Source organism: Rhipicephalus microplus, chromosome X, assembly GCF_043290135.1.
Source record: "Rhipicephalus microplus isolate Deutch F79 chromosome X, USDA_Rmic, whole genome shotgun sequence".
Lineage (NCBI taxonomy): Eukaryota > Metazoa > Arthropoda > Arachnida > Ixodida > Ixodidae > Rhipicephalus > Rhipicephalus microplus.
This window is the reverse complement of record NC_134710.1, coordinates 54,254,309-54,277,939: the sequence shown is the minus strand read 5'-3', so window position 1 is coordinate 54,277,939 and position 23,631 is coordinate 54,254,309. Positions and strand designations below refer to the sequence as shown.

The following is a 23,631-nucleotide window of genomic DNA, read 5'->3' as shown; positions in this document are numbered from 1 at the left end:
CGGTTCAGTGACGTTCCTACGAGGTTTCAATTACTCGAGTGTCCTAGACCTCACGCTCTGCTCATATGATATTGCATCTGAGGCTTCATGACGAACAGACATTGAAACAATGGGTAGTGATCATTTACCTATCCAAATACAGCATCCAAAACTACGCTTTTCTAAATATAGCCCCTCAGCAAGGATAACTAACTGGCAAACATTTCGTTATCATATATCACACCAAGCTGATACTGTTACTGACACTGACAGCTTAGTATCACTCATAGAAACCAAATTAAATCAGTGTTCCAAGTTCGTTAAAATTCCTGAAGGTTACGCTCGAGTAGACGCTGAATACGAAAGACTTAGGGCCATTCGCCGCAGAGCTGAAAGAAAATACAGACGCAGGGGTCTACTTGAAGATTACCGCGACTGTCAAAAAACGCATGACCCCATGAGTCGACAACTGGATAGACTAGGCACAAAGCGCTGGCGGGAATTCTGCATTTCACTAACGCCACTTACACGTGAGTCAAAATAATGAAATGTTCTACGCTCTTTAAGTGAGACAGTAACACATCAACAACCATTTAGAGCCTTAGATTTAGTGAAGAATGTACCGGAAACGACCGTTGCGGACGAATTTTGTCAGCATATTACGCGGCCAAGTGCAGCCGGGCACAAGCCTGAATATATTAAGTCTGTTGGGGATATTGAAGCATTGATTACGTCTTCTCTCAATAGACATCATGATGACCTAGATCATCCGTTTTTATTGCAAGAATTAAATAACGCTCTTGCAGCGTGCCGACAAAGGGCAGCAGCTGGTCCTGATGGGATAACATATGCAGCATTAAAAAATCGGGGTCCTGTGGCCACATATACTTTGTTGAAGATATTTAATGATGCATGGACAACAGAGTGCCTTCCACCTTCCTGGAAAGTTGCAAGAGCGGTCTTAATTCTCAGACCCGAAAAACCTCCTTTATCCATATATTATTTCCGTCGTGTCAGCCTGACTAGCTGTCCATGTAAAGTTATGGAAAAGTTGATAGACGCTAGACTTCAGTGGTGGGTGAAATGTACGAACGTGCTTCCAGAAAATATGGCAGGCTTTCGTAAACACCGCTGCACCATGGATGCCATTCTAGACATTGTAACTTATGTAGATCATGAGAGGAGCTGTGGAAGAATCGTCGTTGCAGTATTTCTAGATATAAAGTGAGCATTTGACACAACCAGCCACGCTCATGTACTACACGGTATAATTCAGTTGGGAATAGTTGGCAGAACACTAAGATGGATTGCAGAATTCTTAAGAGACAGGAAAATCTTCATTGACACAGCTGACGGTAAAAGTAAAGAGCATGAAGTTAGTCAAGGAGTTCCACAGGGTAGCGTACTAAGCCCATTTTTATTTAATTGCGTTATGGCTGAAATATCCCATATCTTACCTACTAGCTTCAAATATTCCATATATGCAGACGATCTGTGCATTTGGGCATCACACACGAGCATTCAAGCAGTTCAGCAAAAACTTCAAGATGGGCTGACAATAATCAATGACTTCTTTAAGAGCAGAGGCATGATTCTTTCTCATGAGAAAACGTCTGTCCTTCAATTCACAAGGAAATGCCTTAAGAAATTCAAACTTCAGATAGACTCTCAGCGCTTACAACTTGTGCGACAGCACAAATTTTTAGGGGTTATCTTAGACAGACGTCTGTCTTGGGCACCACAGATAAAATCATTAGAAGACAAAGTCAACTCCCTAATCAATATATTACGTCGACTGACCGGAGTGAGATGGGGTAGTTCATGTTCTTCTTTATTGCGTGTACATTCAGCAATCATTCGAAAAAGAATAGCTTACTCTGCTCCGGTTTTACATGGGATATCACGTAACTTAGAGGAGAGGATTCAAAGATTGTTGGCCAGAAGCCTTCGTATATGTCTTGTTGTACCGCGAGCATCTGCCAGTGCTTTAGTAATGGCGGGGTCTCCTCAACCGACTGTCCATGCTATGAGATTTACGGAAACTTGCCGGCATTATCTTCGGTTCGCAACTCAACATGCTAATCATCCACTATACCGAGCTATTCAGGAGAGATAAGCTGCGAGAATACATAAAACTAGAGTAGAATTCAAGAGTTTACTGCCTACACACGAGTACTGGCCTCCATGTGCATCCCACTCACCATGGCGACTCTCTATCCTAGATATTACAACTTCGATTCCGGGATTAAATATTAAGAATGATATGCCCATATTTGTAATAAAGCAATTAACTTTAACACACCTTTACACCAATTATGAAGACTATATTGAAGACTATTATGTCTGAATCAAAGCTCTACGTCGGCATTCTTTTTACTGGCATACCAAGTGAGAAGAGCTTTTAAACTCAGCCATTTCACAACATTCACAATGGCAGGACTCTATGCAATACTCTGTGCTTATCGTTTCATATGTTTACAGCCAGGTTCACTTCAATGGGTAGTTATCAGTGACTAACAGTCCTCATTAGTTTCTTTAAAAGGAATCAGCTTGGGCAACAAAGCTAGTGAGCTCGCATATGAAATACAGAGGACGTATGCTATAGCAAAAATATAAACCACAGTTAATGTTCCAGAGGGTGCCAAGCCACTGTGGAATCACAGGAAATGACACAGCTGATCCCATTGCACATGCAGCACATCAAGAAAATAATATATCACTGCTACCTCTGTCGATGAGCGATGCACGGTGTCTAATCAATAAGCTGAGCTGTCAACTGTCTACGGAAACCTGGTTCGAAAATGGTGCGCAAAACTCTGTGTTGTATAACATTAATCTCGGTATAGAATTTAATATTCCGTTAAAGGTTAGCTGATCAGTAGAAACAGTCATCTATAGGCTTCGTCTTGGTAAAGCCTACACGAAGGCTTTCGTGTATAGAATAAGAAAAGTTGGCAGTCCTACCTGCTCATGTGGAGAAGCTCAAGAAGACGTGGAGCACATTCTTGTGCATTGTGAAAATCATGACGTACTTCCAAAGAATCTTTTCAACAACTCAGTTCTTTGGATAAGCGGCCTCCATCAATTGCAAAAATCTTGGGTCCATGGCCAAAAAGGAAAGCTACAAGCCTCTGCAGCGCATGCAGTTGTTCACTTTCTGGAGGAATCAGAAATAGTCCAGAAGTACTAAACAAAAAACAAATGTACTTCACTGTTAACTGGTATGTTTCATAACAGTATTTTCGTGTTTCAGTACGATATTTTTGGGAAAACGTTTCTGAAAACAGTTCAGTGTTTAAGCGACAAGATCACCTTAGACATCTTATTGAACTTTCACGTTTTCTGTGAACACTTAAATTGGCGCGATTACTTGTGTTTTTACAAACCCAGTGTGGTGCGGACACATTTATGTGTGGTGTGGACACTCAGTGTTGAAAAACGTGAACTCATTGTGTAAGTGTTGTGCTATGCACATATGTATAGCCTTGTGTTTGCTACAAAATGTACGATGTCGACTTTTGTGCAGAAGCGGAGTAGCCGGCGCCATGTATTGGCACCAACCTGTCCTTACATACACTTAATTTAAAAAAAAAAGGCACGATTGGTGAAGTTTCCTACGAATCCTCGTTCTCGTCGTGATCAGCCATCGCAGAGGCAGCTAAGGAACATCCGCTGCGTTGAATTGTCGTGGATGTTGATTCTGGGAGGATCCGCACTCTCCATTAAAATGTTGCGGACATAAAAGCGTCTGCGAAGATTTACTATGGATTTACAGGCAGGCGTACAAAATGGAGCCCAGTCTGCACTAGATATTAAAGGGACACTAAAGGCAACTATGAAGTCGACATTGATTGCTGAAATTGCGGTCCAGAAACCTCGTAGTGTTACTTTTGTGCCAGGAAGGGCCTATTTTGTAACACAATTAGGTTTTGGTGATCCGCATCGGGTTATCGCACTTCAAATTACCCACCTCAAAAAGCATAACGTGTCACGTCACTGCTGCCGTGCACAACATTGCCCGGCTTTACTGCGCAGCCGCCGACACTAGTAGCAGCAGAACAAAAGCAGCGGGAGCCACAGCAACCACCACTGATCAATTTCCTGCCACTGGCTCCGAGGTAGCAGACGTGTTTTGTTTCAACTGGGCTCTGCTAGATGGCATCACCTGTCCAGTTTAACCACGCGAAAATTGAATTTTAGAAACACTCACGACATCCCTTATGAGAACGTCCGTTTTTTTTTTCATGAATGAAACAGAAACGAACAGGCAGCGTTAAATTGCGTCTCTTGATGCATGGAATGTTCTTTATTTACTACAGCAAGATCAATTACTAGTGATTCATTGTGGGCGGTTCGTCTGACGTCATCGGGATCATTTGGAGAATTACCTACTGAGGCGCATGTATGCTTGTGCATTTACCTTAATTTATTGGTAAGTAGGGCACTGCTGTTGATACTATCGTCGTTTTGGATGTTGTCATACATTGAGCTTTCAATATGACGTAAATAGTTATTTGACTTTGGAGCCTCTTTAAACATCGTGTTCTCCCCTATCGAATTCTTCTGTGGCGCCCCGTAGTAGTATGTTGGGACATAAAAAGTAAAAATATAAATACCTTAGCCCATTCCAAGCTGCACAGACAGTCCAAATTGCGAGGTACGTGGCACCTTTGAGGCCACTGAGTACCTTTTGTGCGTCTGTCCGTGATGTGACGTCCAAAGCCTGTTGTTAGCCCATCAAACCACAATTAGACGTACTCTAGAGTATGCTGCATTATTTGGAACCCATGCTCTAAAAAGAACATCCATGCCATTGAAATGATTCAACGTAAATGCATTAGGTCTATCTTGTCTAAGTACCGCATGACAGACTCGCCGACAGTCATCATGCAAGAAAATGAAATACAGGAACTTCAACTTCACCTTAAAGTCCTAATATTTAGGGTCATTTTTCATTTAAAAAAGAAACATTTTGCACTGCAGGCTTCTCCGTTCATATCACCTTTGACGTCATAACTAACTAGAAATCGCCATGCCGAATTGATAACACCATTTCAAACACAACACACTCAAGCTCTTCTTTTTTCTCGGACCATAAACACTGGCACGCTCTTCCAGTTGAGTGGCTTGAATCAGTACAAAACATTCCCTCATTCGACTCCATTAAATCATAAAAAAACACTGCTTCATTTCTCGGAATTAAGTATAGATATTCTTGTGCACTTGTAATTACAACCGATTACACGCATGTGTTTGCGTAATCAAGTTTATGTATGAGCATATATATAAGTGTCTGAAGTTATGCGTGTGCTTAGGCTTGTCCTAATTATACTTGCTAATAAATTATGAGTTTAAAATACTATTGATCGAAAATTGCCTTATGTACATGTGCATGTATGACTATATTAGTTATATGTGTGTATACGTGAGCATATTGTGTATACCTGTGCGTGTATTGAAAATTACTATCTTTTTTTTTGTACAAGTGTTTGTGATTCTTTCACCCCTAATACCACTCCTGCAAGGTCTCCATTTTCAGCCGGCAGTATCCCCTATATATATATATACATATATATATATATATATATATATATATATATATATATATATATATATATATATATATATATATATATATATAAGTTCACGTGCTACGTGACGCCAAACATGCGCATAAGAGTGTTTTCACACTCGTTGTTTGGCTTATAGATGGCGCTGACTGTCGCTCCTACTTCTAAATTCACAGATAAACCCAAAAAAGTGGATGGAGGGAGTGCCGCTGTAATAGCTCAGTGGTTAGAGCATCGAACGCGTAATTCGAAGGTCGTAGGTTCGATTCCTGCTTACAGTTGGTAATTTTTTCATCCACTTTTCTTTCTTCTTATTTACATTCCATTAATGTTAATAACTTCCCCTGTACATTCCTTGGCATTACTGTCTGTTATATCTCATTATTATTGTGTTAAAAACACGGAAAAACGAGCCCTTAGGTATACACTTCTTTCCCTTATTTTATATATATATATATATATATATATATATATATATATATATATATATATATATATAGGAGAATGGTGAACGGCACTTTTGTCGAAATTTGTAAATTTAAAGTATTATGAAAAATGTTTTGATGGAGACTTACTCTGATCCTTTTCAGCAGTTCGACTTTCTGAAAATGTTCGACAATTTTTTTTGTACAAGAGTGAACCTGACAATATATCTGTGAAAAGTCTACAGACATTCACGTTTTCTCCTCGTGATTCACATCTCTCTGTCTCTCTCTCTCTCTCTCTCTCTCTCTCTCTCTCTCTATATATATATATATATATATATATATATATATATATATATATATATATATATATATCTTCTACCTGGCTTATATTTTTCTTTTTCTCTATCCCTCTCTATTCAATGCTCGCATTGAACTCATACACAAAAATAATCAGATAAGGATTACGTTAAGTTTGTGAACTAAGTCGCGTTATTTTGATTACAGTTGACAACCAAAGCAAAGATGGCGACCACAAGGAGCCTAAGGCGGAAGTTTTCTCTCTGAACGCTGCTTCCACAATGTCATCACCAATACCAGGTGCGACTCGCCACGCTGGTCTAGGGGCTAAGGCACTCGGTGGACCCGCAGGTCATGGGATCGAATCCTGGTTGCGGCTGCCGCATTTTCGATAAAGGCGAAATTGTTGAGGCCCGCTTACGTAAATTTTAGAGCACGTTATAAAGAACCCCGGGTGGTCAAAATTTCCGGAGCCCTCTACTTGCGTCTCGCACAGTCATATGGTGGTTTTGGGACGTTAAACCCTAACAAATTGGTACCAGCTGCGAGAATCACATTCTTTGCCTTACATTTGTGTTACTTTAAATTGAAATCGTGCTTGTTAAATATGCGTAAATTTATTGTAATATAGGCAGATTTTTATAATTGAGCAACATCTTAGTATGTTGCAGGGTGCACCTACGGGCCAGAAATTCAGAATGGATTTGTGCTGTGGAGTCAGTCTTATTTACACTTGAAAATCAAACCAAACGAGAAGGCCCCGCCGCGGTGCTCTAGTGGCTAAGGTACTCGGCTGCTGGCCCGGAGGTCGCGGGTTTGAATCCTGGCTGCGGTGGCTGCATTTCCGATGGAGGCGGAAATGTTGTAGGCCCGTTTGCTCAGATTTGGGCGCACGTTAAAGAACCCCAGGTGGTCTAAATTTCCGGAGCCCTCCACTACGACGTCTCTCATAATCATATGGCGGTTTTGGGACGTTAAACCCCACATATCAATCAATCAAACCAGACGAGAAGGATAAAGTACGAGTGCTGTCTTAACTGAAGTTTATTGAAACAAAACTGATGCATGCAAAGCTAACACCATGCGTGCGCATGAATTTTAGGTCACGTGAAAGAAATTGCTGAATTTACGTACCACGCAATGCAGCCAACAAAACAGAAGGCCTTTAGCTAATTATCTCACATGATCTAATATTCTAGCTCACGCTTGGTGTGAGCAAGAATTTTTCGTTCGTTCAGTTTCTTTCCCACAAATTTCAATTTATAGACAGCGCTCGTATACCGTGTCCTTCTGGTGTTGCATCTCCGTCGTGTTCGTGCGGCTTTTCCAAGCATGCATCGTTTCCAACTCACACACCTCTCTACCTTACTGTGGTTTTACTTGCACGATTATCAGGCATCTTCATGTTGCTTCAGATCTATAATAATAAATTTTTAAAAGCCGTGTATATGCATGTGTGAACTTTCATAGCAACTCTGTTGTAAGGTTACTACATTTTTTTTCATATTATGCTACTTCTTTTTAGTTCTTCGTTTAAATATTCACCATGGCTGCATAGCACTGTATAGTGCTGCAGTACTTGAAAAAAAGAATTGAAAAAAGTGATGGGCGTGCGTATGCGTATAACGTATGCATTACTTTACGGAAAAACTTTCTGAAGCAATAGTTTCCCATTTTTAGGATTAAGCATTTAGTGCTGGAACATTCTGCATTCTGATATAAATATACCACTTTGGTAGCTGCACCTAAGTAATTGAAATAAAGTATAATATTAAACAAAAAGAAGCGGTTGGCGCTTTGTTCTCCGAGCTTATTTATAAAAACAATTACCGGACGCGTGCAGTGATGTTTTAGCTTCTACGTATACTTCTTTACGTTAGCGTGTTACCGGATACCTGTTTGCGCTTACCGTCATACCGGAACGGATATTTTTCAGCGTTTTAGCTCCTCCTACGTGAACGTTTGCGTGCGTACTTAAACGTGTAGACCTTTGCGTTTTCGCAAACTATAAATGGTGATGCTAACTGTATATAAACTGCATTTCACTTACATATGATTGGACCACCAGTGTGGCGAAATCACGAGACATTCTTTTATCGCGTACAGTATCCTCGTATGCGCAAAAGCGTTAAAATTACAAGGCTACCGCAACGATGGTGTCGGCATCTTGTGATACTTCGTGCAACCACAGTCATGAACACGTTGGCTTACGCGTAATGTTTTTGGGGTGAAAATGGTTGAAAAGGTAACTCATTTTTAATAACACCACTGCGCGGTTTTTTGTTTTGCACTAGACGTACAATGCACGATGTTTCTGTAATTACAATTTTGTGATTACCTGGTTCATTATTACCACGATAGATGGCGCCACCTACCTAGCTTGTTGGAAGTTTGCACGTTTACGAGGTCTATGTCTTAGGCCATTCTAGCTTGGGTAATCCGACTGAAACAATGTAATGGCTATTGGTGCTCGCACTTTGGCTTATTTCAGCTCGACGGTCGAGTCCCCGCAATGCGGATACCACGAGTTTCTACGAACGAAGGCGGATTCTCTAGATAGGGCAGGAAACGTAAACCTATATGGCAGGAAACGTAAACTTTTAAACCCGATAAACCCACGTGAACCCACGTTTAAACCCACGTAAAGAGGTATACGAACAAGCTAAAAGCCCGAAAGAGCAATCGTTCCTCGTGGGTTTAGGCTGCAGAATAAGAGCTTCTATTCTCCAGAATAGAAGCAAAAGAACAGAAAAGGGGCGAAACGGAAATAGTTCTAATTTTGTGAGACGATCTCGAATCATGTCTAACGCATACACCTAGGATACATCATTTTATCATGCAAACCAGTGCCTCTACCTGAAACACCATGAAAACACCTTAAATAAAGTATTATACCTTGCTTGAGTCGTTAAATAATATTAAGACAATGTGCATTAATTATGAGAAGCGAAACACAACGCCCTAATACTGTCCTACAGGCCGTCGACTAGATTATTATTTTGACCCTTGGTACTTCAAACGGTTGTATAGAACCTGCCTTTTGAGGGTCCAAAGCAGAAAGATAAAGGATACCGTTCCATAACTTTATTACTATTCCTTTTTTTTTTGACGTGCTATGCAACAGTATTACCAAAACAAGTGAACAGAAGTTGCGTAACATGCATTATCTGCTGCTTAAAAGCCCCCGCTCTAATCTTAGGCTGACGAGCTATGCAGTGAAGGCGAAGTAAAGACAAACTTTTTCCTACCTTGTAGTTGTTCAGCTGGAAAATGTTTTTTTCCCTAAAAAAAAACTACTCTTTCGCAACTTTATATATGCCCTAGTAAAAAATCATACTATGCAACAATACAAAAGCCGTATTTTAACTTGTACCGCTACATTAAGAAAATTTGTCACAATATTGTGGCAAGGTTTTTGCGTCATACGCTCTTGAAGCATTTGCAAAATTTATTATAGAAACCCACAAAACACATATTGTGAGTATATTACTCATGAAAATATGTGTGCTTTTTATAAAACAAGGCTAAACATGCAGCACATTGCAATTTTCGCAAATTCCAAAACTAAAGAAATTTAAAAGAAAAATGAATAAACTATCATAATCCTTAAGTATCAGTTCCTTGAAAATAAATAAAAAAATGTTTCGTTGTAATTGCTCAGACCAGCAATATTACATATATTTTGTAACTTGCGCGACACAGTGTCACTTGGGTGTTCAAATTTCAAAGCACCCTTTAAGCAACAAAAATTTTTGTTTGCGAAATATAACACCTAAATACCTACTTCTCACAGTCATATACGCCTGCACAATTTTTTCAGTATTGAGTAGGATCGGAGATGGTTGGATGGGTGTGTGTGTAAATGTGTGTGTGTGTGTGTGTGTGTGTGTGTGTGTGCGTGTGTGTGTGTGTGCGTGTATGTGTGCGTGTGTGTGTGTGTGTGTGCGTGTGTGTGTGTGTGCGTGTGTGTGTGCGTGTGTGCGCGCGCGCGTGTTTGTGTGTGTGTGTGTGTTTCGCACCCACTCACCACCTGCAAATTTTAAAGCACCCCAAAACTACAAGAAACCAAACATCCAAATAGACAGAAAGCAAGTTTCTGTTATACATGTCTTTACACCTAAACATCATGGCAGTAGGTAGAGAGCGGCAAACAACTAAAGTGTAATTTGTCTTTTCCTTATAGGGCCATCGACAAGCAAGCCAGTCGGCGATGAAAGCGATCTGCAAGACTGGATGGCTGATTCCCAAGAAACGGAGAGCTCTAACAACAGCTTGCAGCGGAATAGTCCTTAATTTTGTACCCGTAGCGGTTGCAATAATAATAGTAACAAAAAAAAAAAAGAAAGGCGGGTGCATGTATAAAATGACTTGGCGTTCATGGCAGTGTCTGATTCTGCTTTTTATGTGATACACCCTTAATGCCGAGAACGAGTGCATATTTTGCAGGGGGCGCTGGTAATAATCAGGTGCAACCACGAACGTAGTTTCATGATTGACGAAGTGCCTCGCATGCTGCTTCATCGCCGATGAATACTTTTGTATTGGACAGAAGCGCGTGTACTTTACAACAATGTATGAGTATATGCTCTTAAGCGCCGACAAGGGAAAGAAAAGGCATGAATTTGCACATCTGCAGCAATCCTTCCAGTTGAAGGTGCACCATAAAAGTAAACACTACGTATTTTCCCCGATTGCACGCATTTTACACACACTCAAGCTACACGCATAGAAAAACCGCCGAAGCACACTGTACAGACGGTTAGCCATCGAAGCAGAAACGTGCTGCCACAGGCGCGGTCGCAGACGTTGCAGCCGAAGTCGAAGTGCCCCTCGAGAAATTCTTTTGTTTTTTTTTTGTTTTTTTAAAGCTCGGATTCCGGGCTGTCGTTTGCTGTAGCTTCGCGTAACGCAGGCAAAACCGTGCGTATATCATATAGCGAGCTGTAGTGTATTGAGCGCGCGCTCGAACCAAAGAGAAGTAAGTTCTTTCGCTTGTTGTTCGAGTGACTTCTTGATGTCGACATTAAGTGCGCGGTCAACACTGCGATGACTTGAGAAACACAACACAAACTACGTATTTAAATTGAAATGCAAAAGGAGACAAACAAAAATGAAGAAAAAGAAAAATAGAAATACATCGAAATGAAGAGGAAAAAAGAAAACACAAAAAAGAAAAGATTACCAAGAAAGGTATAGAGCAGCAAATACAGAAAGAACTGAAGAAAAAAAACAAAGGCTGCCCAGCTCCGCTTTTTTTTTTCAGGCTCGGCACCACTACAGGGCGATGTTTTGTTAAACTGTGTTAAATTATATATATATATATATATATATATATATATATATATATATATATATATATATATATATATATATATATATATATATATATATATATATATATATATCGCTGGGCAGCTATAGCTTGCATAACTAGAAAGCGAATTTTTGAATCTGACGAAGCCCTTGTCCCGCAAAGCTTCGGCCAAACACGTACCTGTTGTGTGGCTTGCGTGATACGCGCTACCGGTGCCAGTGTACATTAGCAGAAACGGGCCGCATTACCGCTGTATAACTATCATGATTTTACGCAAACGGCAGCGTTTAGTTGATGGCCGCACGTAGCAATTGGCGAGGACGCAGGATGCTTTACGCTCGGTAATACAATAAGTGAGCGTTGCGTTTCCGTCCGCCCCGTGGATTTCGAGTGGTCCGGGCTCGTGGAATCGCATCGCGCTTTTAAATTTGGGAGATAGACAGCTTCGGCTTCGAATTCATACTCGCGCATTGTTTCGGGAAGTGTTTAATGCCGTGTGGGCTCTTGGAGAGTAAAACAATCATCTGCGCCCAACATTTGACACAACAATCGTCGGCGAGTCTCTTTTGCCTCCCGGGATGCTTTGACGGAAACTGCCTGGGGGAGTCACGCAGCACGTGGGCATGCCTGGGCCCGCCCGGCTCGCCGGCGAGCGGAGGGTCGGCGCACTGGCCAGCTTTCCCTCTCGGCCGCCCAACGCGCGCCACTTGCGCCCGATCGCTATCGCCAGTCATGTAAACTTCGCATGTGACGTGGTGCAGAGTCTCACGTCACCTCTGTGATGATAGCTGTCGCGGCTGTAGTGAATCACAGGAAGGGAAACGGCCTTGGCGAGCGCAGCGGGGGGCTGCTCGTCACTACGGGAAACGCTGTCATCAGCTCGGCAGCTAAAAACAGACACCAAACAGCGAAAGGCCACACGGTGGCCGGGAGTTGAGGACGGGTTGCGAGGGTCTTCGCCTGCGTAGTAAAGGGCATAGAAATGAAAAAAAAAAAGCGGATTGATTCACATTTCGCCGTAGTACAGACACCGATTTATTGAAGACACCGCGTTAGAGACGGAGAGATGTTTATTGAAAGCTTACAAATAAGCTAACCCCGAGGGTGCAAGTCGACATTTCTAGCTTACATTATTGGCTCCTTTCTTTCCTGGGACGTGGTGATCGCATTTCAAAGAAGGTGACACGCTAGAGGCCCGTTTGATGTCGGAACACCAGATGGTCGAAACTTACTGATACCTCCACTAAGGCGCGCCTCATAATCATATTGTAGCTTTGGTACGTAAAAAGCTTTGCAATGTTATCATTATAACGTGGTTTCGCCCGCCGTGGTGGTATATATTGGCTAAGGTACTCCGCTGCTGACCCCTAAGTTATGAGATCGAATCCCGGCTGCAGCGGCTGCATTTTAGACGAAGGCGACAATGCTGTAGGCCCGTGTGCTCAGATTTGGGTGCACGTTGAAGAACCCCAGGTGGTCAAAATTTCCGGAGCCCTCCACTACAGCGTCTCTCATAATCATATGGTGGTTTTGGCACGTTAAAATCTATCTATCTATCTATCTATCTATCTATCTATCTATCTATCTATCTATCTATCTATCTATCTATCTATCTATCTATCTATCTATCTATCTATCTATCTATCTATCTATCTATCTATCTATCTATCTATCTATCTATCTATCTATCTATCTATCTATCTATCTATCTATCTATCTATCTATCTATCTATCTATCTATCTATCTATCTATCTATCTATCTATCTAAGTTATTTGTTTAGTTTTACACGCTACAGTAAGGACTCCGTCTACCCCGCCACGGCGGTGTAGTGGCTAAGGTACTCGGCTGCTAACCCTCAGGTTGCGGGATCGAATTCCGGCTGTGGCGCCTGCATTTCCGATGGAGGCTGAAATGTTGTAGGCCCGTGTTCTCAGATTTGGGTGCACGTTAAGAAGCCCAGGTTGTAGAAATTTCCGGAGCCCTCCACTACGGCGTCTCTCATAATCATGTGGTGGTTTTGGGACGTTAAACCCCACGAATCAATCAATCAAATCAAGGACTCCGTTTAGGGGGTTCTGGATTAACTTTAACCACTCGGGCTTGTTTGACGTGTATCCTAAAGAAGCACGAGCATATTAATGTGGCATCAATCGAATGATTTAGGCAGGGTTTGCGGCGACCGCAAATCCGTGCTTTCGCTTATACTGCTTTCTTCATGCTGTCCGTCGTCAGGCCACGCATCACACCATCCCCAGCGTGTCACCCTCAAGAAATCTGCTGTCACGAGGAATTGCAGCGTTCGACTATCTAGCAATCATTCCTCGAAACATTCGCGCGTGAATGCGGACTATTTATCTTATCACAACTCTTCCAACAAAAAAGCATTCCAGATAAAAAATTGTGAACAAGATCAATTGCCTATAAGCCGCGACTGAACCGCGATTAGGGGAAAAGAAAACAAACACAGTAAAAATTAATTCTGCCACAAAGATCACGCCAAGCTTTATTTTGCAGAATCAAAATGCCATTGCTAGGTAGTTTTAAATTGATTTGATGCAAGAAAAAAATGCGACTGCCTCTGACTTTCTTACTATAAAGCTATATCTTTTTTGTGATAGGGTCCCTTGAAAAGGAAAAAAAAAATGTGGATTGGGACGGGGGTGCGCACCCAGGCTGAAAGAAAAGCGCGCTCAATGAATTAGTCCGCTGCCATACGCCCCCTTCAAATTACGTGTTTTGCTCTAGTGTGTCATAGGTGGACCGGACCTTACGCTTGCCGACAGTGCTCTCTCCAAGGTGTGCTACGTCACGAGGGAAGGACTTGATTGAAAAGTGAAGTGAGCTGGACACGTAGTCTTCAGCTTTCGCATCTTCGCGTGAGTGCGGTGGCCAAAGGAATGAGGATTTCTGCCCTGAGCAGTCAACATTTTCCTTTGTGCTCGAAAAAATGACGTGTCCAAGAATGCAAGGATATCGGTACGTATTGATCGATTGCACGATCACCTTTCTGTGCAAAGCCGTAAAACGCGCACCCTCTTGGACGGCAATCAATTGAAAGCTCACGATGCGAAGTCCCATGTGCTCGCGCCAAGATTCGCGTGAATTCATCGCTTGTTAAAGTTGAAGGAGGGTCGAGTACAAAATTCCGCTTCGCAATACGCATTTGTCCTTTCTGAAGCGTAGTAAAATTAACTGTATCATCCGGAACATTATACGCTGTCCCTCAACATAAATCTAGACCGTTGTTACTTGGCTGTCAATCACAAATAAGACGTACAGTGTCAATTTTTCAACGCGCGAGCGCGTGGCCTGCACTCTGCGGCGGCTGCGTATACAGCCCCATCAGCCGATAGATAAAGAGAGCGCGTCCGCTTTTGGCGGCATCGCCCGCTGCGAGACCAGAGCGGGAGCACAATTTAGCAGCGCTTGTCCAACGGTCATGGCCTGTTTTGTTTGCCAACAGATGACGCGAAAAACAGTCGCGCTTACTTTATCTGTCGGTTGATGGTGCTGTAGGCCACCGCAACAGACCGCATGTCATGCGCTTTCTTGTTCCCGTTGATAAAAATTTACACTGCACATCTAAGGTGGAGGGCGACATTTGAATTCGGGCAGCTGTATCGGTATGTTAAGTTACAATGCGCTGCAATATTTTATCTTTTTTGTCTAATATTTAATTATAATTTCTGGAGTTTTGCATGACAAAATCACGACATAATTATTGCACTCTATAGTAAGGATACCTTGCGACCACGAGCTTATAGCAGCGCGACACCTGCTAAACTATACCCGGCAGGCAAGTCTAATATTGAGTACACGTGTATTAAATACGTTTATCGCGCATTTTGATTGAGTGTGACGTTTTTGAGACGGCGTGGTGCTTATGATGCACTTTTTTTTTTGTTTTGGGTTGCTGCAGTAAGTGCCAACTGTATACTGTGTGCAATGCTTTTTTAAAGACGATATTTTTTCTTGGGGACATTCGACGCCATAATTTTGGTCGGTCTCTCTGTACATTTGTCTGTTTGTCCGCGGTCACGACACCGGCACCAAAGGATACGTCAAACGGCCAACCCCATACGCAGTGTCCACCAATATTGCTCAAGTTTCTGCGTTCGTACTCTTCCGATTGTCAATTAAAAAGCAATTATTGCGCATATCTGCGGCACCATAACACGCCGATGTTTTGTTTGTCTTTATACTAGAGAAGGCACCACAAGTAAGTCTAAGGACCGTAGCGTTTATTACGCTGCGCTGACAGTGCAACACGAGGCTCAAAAGGGCACGTGTTTCCAACGCTGTGCTAAGACGACATGGTAGTGGCACCTGCCCGTCGCTTTGCATTCCACACCTTATCGTCTCTGAAGCAGGCGCATCTTTCTACGCGGGCGCGCACGCCTTCCTTCGTTTTCGAAGATAACTGCCAGATGGCGCTCTTGTAGAGTTACTGTATTTGTAGAAACACATCTCAGGGATATGGAACAACCTCCGAACAATCTGGACTACGCGTGGGAATATTGCAATAGAACAGAAGGCAGCAGAAAGGGGGGTGGTATTTGGGCATTCATTCATAAAAGTACAGACTGGCAAAGGGCCAAGCAGGAGTGCACGGAACATTTATGGCTAAAAGGTAAAGTGGCAGGTCAAATGACACTCCTTCGTTTCGTGTACTTGTGGATGGGAGCAAAGGCCAGAGAGGAAAACCAGGCAATGGTAGAGTATATATCAAAGGACATTCAGGAGTTAGGAAGAGAGTGCGAGATAATTATACTAGGAGACATAAATGCGCACATAGAAGATATGAATGGGTATACCGACCCGACAGGCAAAATGATCATGGATATGTGTGAAAGGCTTGATTTGATCATTTGCAACAGTACCGAGAAGTGTGAAGGGCAAATAACATGGGAGGTAGGAAGGCTGCAGTCGACGATAGATTATGCACTGATGTCACATAGGATGTATGATAAGCTCAGGGGAATGCACATAGATGAAGGTGGCTCCAGAAGTCTGGGTAGTGATCACAAACGTATCAAGCTAAGTTTTGGAAGAGCAGTGAAAGTGGGAAGGAGACAAGATGAGCAACTACAGGAAAATTTTTATTCAGAAAGGCAAATTGAAATAGTCACTAAACAAATTGAGAAAGTAATCACGGAGGATATTAAGACAGTGTGGACATACACGAATCTAATTAGACTCTTTGAGCTAGAGCTTGCTAAGAGGCGTAACAAGTCACCCCGGAAAAGAAGACACAAACCCAAAAGTTGGTGGGATGAGGAAGTTAAAAGAGCCATAGCAAAACGTCAGAAAGCCTCTAGGGAACACAGACATGCTAAGCAGCGGGGTGAACCGACAGATGATGTTGAAAGAAAATGAGAAACCTTTCTAAGCTGTAGAAGTGCTGCATCCCTTCTGATCAATGAACAGATTAAAAGAAAGGGAGCTCAATGGTTGGCAGAAGTACATGAAAAAGATAGAAAGGCAGCTGCGAAATTTTGGAACCATCTAAACTCCCTAAGAAATGAGACGAGCCTAGAGCAGAGTTTTATAACTACAGCCCAAGGTGCCGGGCTAGAAGGGGACGAAGCTATTGAATATATGAGAACAAGGGTGACAGAAAAATTTCAACAAAGAAGGACTTTATGCACCACAATAGACAAGGACGAACCAAGTGGTGCAATGGCTCCATTTTCACAACGAGAGTGGGAAAGGGCTGAAAAAAGGGTTCCTAGTAGTACATCAACAGGCCCAGATGGCATTCCAATTAGGCTGATAAAGACATTAGGTCCGAAGTCTAAGCAGGCTTTGAGAGAGGCAGTGAGCAAAATAATAATCGATGGTGAAGTTCCCGATGGATGGAAACTTAGCAGGATGAGCATGATCTATAAAGAAAAGGGGGACAAAGCTGACATAAACAACTACCGTCCTATAACAGTGACATCAGTGGTCTACAGGCTGGCGATGCAGATTATAAAGGAAAGACTGCAGGCATAGATAGAAGATGAGGGGGTGCTGGGGGAACTGCAGAATGGGTTTCGGAAACACAGGAGGTTGGAAGACAATCTGTTCTCATTGACGCAGTGCATCGAAATAGCAGAAAAGGAACACAGGCCCCTGTGGCTAGCATTCTTGGATATCAAGGAAGCGTACGATAGCGTGGTTCAAGAGGAATTGTGGGGAATACTGGACACACTAGGCGTGGAACATGTAGTCACTAATCTTTTAAAGGGTATCTATAAAGGCAACAAGGTAGTTATCAAGTGGGAAAAACAGGTATCCAAGCCTGCAGAGGTAAAACGGGGGCTTAGGCAGGGGTGCCCCCTGTCACCCTTATTATTCATGATGTACCTACAAGGATTTGAGGCAAAATTACAAGGAAGTGGGCTGGGCTTCAACCTCTCTTTACTCAAACAAGAAAAACTTATTGATCAGGCACTACCAGCATTAATTTACGCAGATGATATAGTGCTAATGGCCAACAACAAGGAAGATTTGCAGAGATTGATGGGCATCTGCGGTAATGAGGGAGATAGGTTAGATTTTAGATTCAGTAAGGAAAAATCAGCAGTCATGATTTTCATTGGCAACGAAGGTAGTGAGCTTAGGATACAGGAGGTCACGCTAGAGATAACAGATAAATACAAATGTCTGGGCGTATGGATAAGCAATGGGACCGAGTACCTCAGGGAACACGCAATATACGTGACGACTAAAGGTAACAGGAATGCAGCAGTGATGAAAAATAGGGCACTGTGGAATTACAATAGGTATGATGTTGTGAGAGGAATATGGAAAGGGGTCATGGTTCCTGGGCTGACGTTCGGCAATGTGGTCTTGTGCATGAGATCAGAAGTTCAAGCAAGATTAGAAATTAAGCAACGTGGAATAGGTAGGCTTGCTTTAGGAGCTCACGGGAATACACCAAATCAGGGAGTACAAGGTGATATGGAATGGACATCATTTGAGGGCAGGGAAGCTAGCAGCAAGATACAATTTGAGAAGCGATTGAGAGAAATGGGGGAAGAGCGTTGGGCTAGGAAGGTTTTCAGCTACTTGCACATGAAGAATGTCGATACAAAATGGAGGAGGCGAACCAGGAAGTTGACTGGTAAATACTTAGAAAACAGCAGGTGGCCAAACCAAAAAGAACTATCGGTTAAGAAGAAAGTGAAGGAAACGGAGACTGGCATGTGGAGAATGGGCATGATTAAGAAGTTCGCACTAGAGATCTATCGAACTTTTAAGCAAGAAATTGCCAAGGAAAGGATCTATGATAATACTCGGGGTAGTTAGTTCTCTACTGTTTGAGGCCAGGACGGGAGTACTGCGAACCAAGACATATGGGGCCAAATACGAAGGGGTAGACACAGTATGCAGTGCGTGTGGAGAAGAAGAAGAAACTGCCGAACACTTGATAATGTTCTGTAAAGGGCTTCACCCTATAGTTCAGTATGATGGCGCAGAGTTTTTCAAAGCACTGGGGTTTAGGGACCGGGAGGGCAAAATAAACTTTAAGCGGGTAGACTTAACTAGAAGGAGGTTATCTGATTGGTGGCTAAAGTCAAGGCACGAGTGAAAATTAAACTCTTCACTGCAAAGTACGAATCCTCAAACTCACGTTTTAAGGAAAAAAAAATAAATATAGTTTTTGGTTCATTAGGTATTACGGCTTGGTGGCGCTAGCCACCGCCCGATCTAAAGGGTACAGCCATATCCATCCATCCATGTATATGCTCCCTACGGAAGCAGAGTTGCGCATAGGTCCGCCATTAAGTTCCATGGTTGTGCAGTGAAGCCACTCGTCGCGCGTGCAGGAGAAAAATGCGGTGCGATGTAGCGGCGCGGCAGCGTGCCGCAGACGTATTCGCGCGCGCTGAGCAAGATTGCACTGTTGCAGTGAGGCGGTATATTGCCAGGGCAGAGACTGCTGCGCCACGCGGCGCACGAGCCACTTCCACACAAAAACGGCTGCTGCGCCACACGGAAATGACGTCATGCACTTTTCCGGTTGGGCGCTTTGTTTGAATAGTCGGGAATGTCTAGCGGTACGTCTAAACGTAACGATAAAAGCCGTTTATGTTACGACCAAACGTAAAAGTAAACGAAAATGTTAGTTAGGTCCAGCGTGACAACAATACAAAACCAGCTTTTTTTGCCATTCAAAATCGATCGGCAGCTGTGGCGTAGTTGGTTAGAGCTGCACATCAAGAACTGGTGAGGTCGGTAATTCAAGCCCCATTGCAGGTTTTGTTACTTTCTCTTGTGTTTTGTTCACGCATGTATTGTTTTAACATTTTCGCCCCCTCATCAGTCTCCCGTCAGCCTGACTTGCTGCTGGTGGTGGTGGCCCTATCCACAGGCCCTTTAATATTGGACGTTTGATGACTCTCGCAGAATTCGCTATGTTTATTGTGATTAAGTGTTTTGCGAATTATTGCTTTTAATAGGCCAGATGCAAAAGGACACGAAAAACTAAAATGCAGCGGGCTGCATTGGTTTCTACGGCACACGTGTCAGGAATGTTGATTTCCACGGTTTATTAAAGTTTTGATGAGAGAAAGGCTTACTGCGATGTAGTCTAAAGAAACTTTTTTATGTCGCTCAGTGTACCATCACCTGACGAGGTAACCGGCAGGCCGCTTCAACGTGCCACCGCAATGGTCTAGGCGATCAGCACTTGATAAACGATGCCCAAGAGGAAGTGCCGACAGCGTTAGCCCATCTAACTACAAAACAGCTTGTCTGCCTTTCTGAACAACACGCACGGCCTGTGACAGCACGGGAGCATTTAAGTAGGAACGGGTGAGAACGGTCATACGTGTTCGCGCTTAACAAAACAGCCGGCAATGCAGTAGCTTTGGCCTTCGGAGATCACAGGCTTCGTAAGAACACTACAGTAAAGTTGTTTCCATTCATCGTATGAACACTTCGCCGACGCAGTGGGGTTTCATGCATGTGCGTCCGGTCAGTCACACGTTCATTGTGCAAAAGCATTTATTTCATCGTCGACGTTGCTCTTCGCGACAAGCAAACCTTGGCAGCAAAAAAACTTTCACCTTTGACAACACCGCGCTGGGCACTGCAACCTAGAAAATGCAGTACGTCCAACAACAATAATCCGCACTTCATAGTAAGAAACTTTATGGCACACACACTCAAAAAAAGCTGTGGCACGGTGGACGGCCGCGCTAGCTCCAAACCCCAGGTTCAACTTGGCATCCAGCAATTACATGAAGCAGTGATGACACAGGGTCTCCGGTCCTCCTTGTCGGCGGCCTAGGCCATGGCCACGATTTCATCGGAGTGTTCAACACCTACACACATCGCAGGCAGCTACCATTTCGTATTTACCTTTCGCAGCCGCAGCGCCCATGGCGTCCCCTGTATTTAAAATACGTGTAATATGTGTTTAATTAACAAACATAGGCTGATTGACTCGTTAAACACTTGCTTAGTAAAAGTTTTGTAGGTTTAACGCATTACACATCAATAATTTATACATCTAACTAGCTTTATGTAATACTTTTTAAAGTGACATCCCTTCCGTGTGGTGCAGGAGCCACTTCTGTGTGGGGCTGGCTGCTGCACCACGCGGGGCAGAAGAAATGCCTGAGACCCGTGTGCTTAGATTTAGGTGCACGTTACGAAAACGCCAGGTGGTCGAAATTTTAGGAGCCCTCCACTACGACGTCTCTCTTTATGATGTGGTTGTTTAGGGACGTTAAACCGAACAATTATTTAACTTAGGTGAAAATGAAAAGGCAACTCATTCGAAATAAAGCCGCTGCACAGTTTTTACACCGAATATACGATGCACAACGTTTCTCAAATAACAATTTTGAGTGCTCGGTACGTTTTGACCCCAATAGCTGGCGCCACCTATTCAGCCTGTCGGGGGCAAACCCGTTTGCGGCTTCGGTGTTCTGGCCATTCTAGTTTTGGTAATGCGGCTGAAACAATGTAATCGCTGGGTGCTCGCACTCCTGCTTATTATGACAGAATGTCTGAAGTCTCCGCAGTGCGGATATCACAAATTCCTACGAACAAATGGGGATTTGCGAGATAGCGCCGCCAACGTAAAGCCTATCCGGCAGGCAGTTTACGTTACGTAAAGGTTTACGTTCTGTAAAGACCCACCCGAACATGCACAGATTCTATCCGGTGACACGGTAACGTAAAGAAGTAAGTATACGTACAAGCTAAAAGCCACTCGCTCGCTGGATTACGTGCCGACCGGTTGTGCCCCGCGATCTCCGACGACAGCGCAGCTCTGGCCGACTGGCTCACCCTACGCCATCTCCTGACGCCCACAAGAGCTCTCGCCGAGTGGTGCTCTGTCCTCGGACTCGTGCGATCATGTCCATCTTTTCTATCGTCTCCTTACTTCCGTATGAGCCTGTCCCTGCGCCTCGCTCTCTCCTTCCATTCCCTCTATCTCCATACCTTTTAATCCTATCATTTTAATCTCTCCTTACCCCCACCCCTCATGAGCTACAGTTGAAGTGTCCCCCCCTAAGGGACAGTTACGGGGCTCACTTTTCTATTCTTTTCAATTATAATCCCCCCCCCCCCCTCCTAAAGGCTGTCACAATGAAGTTGGCGCGGGCAGAAAACGCACGGGTGTTGCGCCATCCGGCATTTAATGTTGGCTTTGCCGCGAAAAATGGAACATTTCACGTCACTTTGCACCACGTGACAGCGCTCGCCGAATAGCAGCGTGAGTGGCGAAAGAAAAGGTATGCGCAACTCTGCTACTTAAAGGTAGCGTATACAGTAACTCTATAGGAAACCTAAGGCACGTTATAGTTACTGTTATCTCTTTTACCTTACTGCAAACAGCAGATTTGCAAAAAGATGTAGAAAATGTATCATACTATTTGGTGATCTACATGTGGCTTTTATAGCAATAAATCATGGCTCGCGCGCAGACATTGACTGTAAAACTTGGTTTAGCATGTTGTCTAAGGAATGTATATGGTAAATTAGCATTTTTTTTATAAAGCGTTCAATGATGTCTTGAAAATGAAGCGATCACACAGCTTTACAACAATGAGCAAGCAAATTGCATTTAATATGCGGCTTTCGAATGCCACAGCTTCATTTGGACGACAACTTTAATATATTTCAAAAACAAGCGATATAACTCACTGCAAGTTAACCGCAGCGCATGTCTTGCTTCCACTTCTACTGGTTCTCGTTGTTTCGAGCTGGCGCAGGTGAATGCGTTGCTTTACTACTCATGCATAACTTGATATCAACCTTTTTTTTCCTGAAGACCCTTTGTGTTGCTGGCATGCCTGCACGCTGCACTTCGCCCTTTTGATTAACTATTCAGTTAAAGATTTGAGAGGGGGCTTCAGGGTGAACAGGTTGTCTGTCCAGGATGTGGTTCCTTTAAAGTTCTTTCAACAAGATATGAGCGAGGTCATAACCTCACCACTCGGATAACACAAGTTCTCACCATCCTGAACATACCTACTCCTTGAGTGCAGTTCAATATGCGTGTCATTGGCTCACCAAGCTATTCATTGCAGCCCTGAACTGCACACAGTCCGTTTTCTTCAAATTATTTACACAAGAAATCCACCTATATGGTGCAAAATGCTGCACTATATTGTAGTCAACGTTTCAATGAAAAGAGTTTTCCCATAATAAACTTCCGCTTCAGCATCTCCACGACACACTATCTTCCCTTCGGCAATCATGTCAACCAGATGAGTCATAATCTTCATTACTAGAGTTCTCCGGCGTGTGCAAAAACTCGTTGACGCATGCAAACTTCAAAGCGCATTTCATGTCGTAGGTGTTAGGAACGGGCGCACAGACGGATGGACAGACGCACAAACGAACCCAGGGACGGACGAAAGGACGGATGCACAGATCGACGCATGAATGAACACATGACGGACGGATGGACGCAGGAACGAATGGATGGACGCACAGATGGACGCACGGACAGACGCGAGGATTGACGGACGCTTCGCCCCACTCATCATCTTTCACTCCGTGGATATGCTGAGACACCGTTTTTATTGACATGC

General features: G+C 43.3%; 1 protein-coding gene and 1 non-coding gene across 2 annotated transcripts in view; both read left to right on the top strand.

The window, feature by feature from the left end:
- BBS9 (Bardet-Biedl syndrome 9) overlaps positions 1–10,653 on the top strand; it is an 83,281-nt gene extending 72,628 nt beyond the window's left edge. The window contains exons 21-22 of the mRNA XM_075881195.1: positions 6,482–6,574; positions 10,458–10,653. Coding sequence (XP_075737310.1) covers positions 6,482–6,574; positions 10,458–10,567 — 203 coding nt within the window. The 3' untranslated portion in view covers positions 10,568–10,653. The remainder of the gene's footprint in view (positions 1–6,481; positions 6,575–10,457) is intronic.
- TRNAT-CGU (transfer RNA threonine (anticodon CGU)) lies at positions 5,758–5,830 on the top strand. Its single transcript has one exon. It is a non-coding gene; the product is annotated as a tRNA-Thr (tRNA).
- Positions 10,654–23,631: the final 12,978 nt, after the last annotated feature.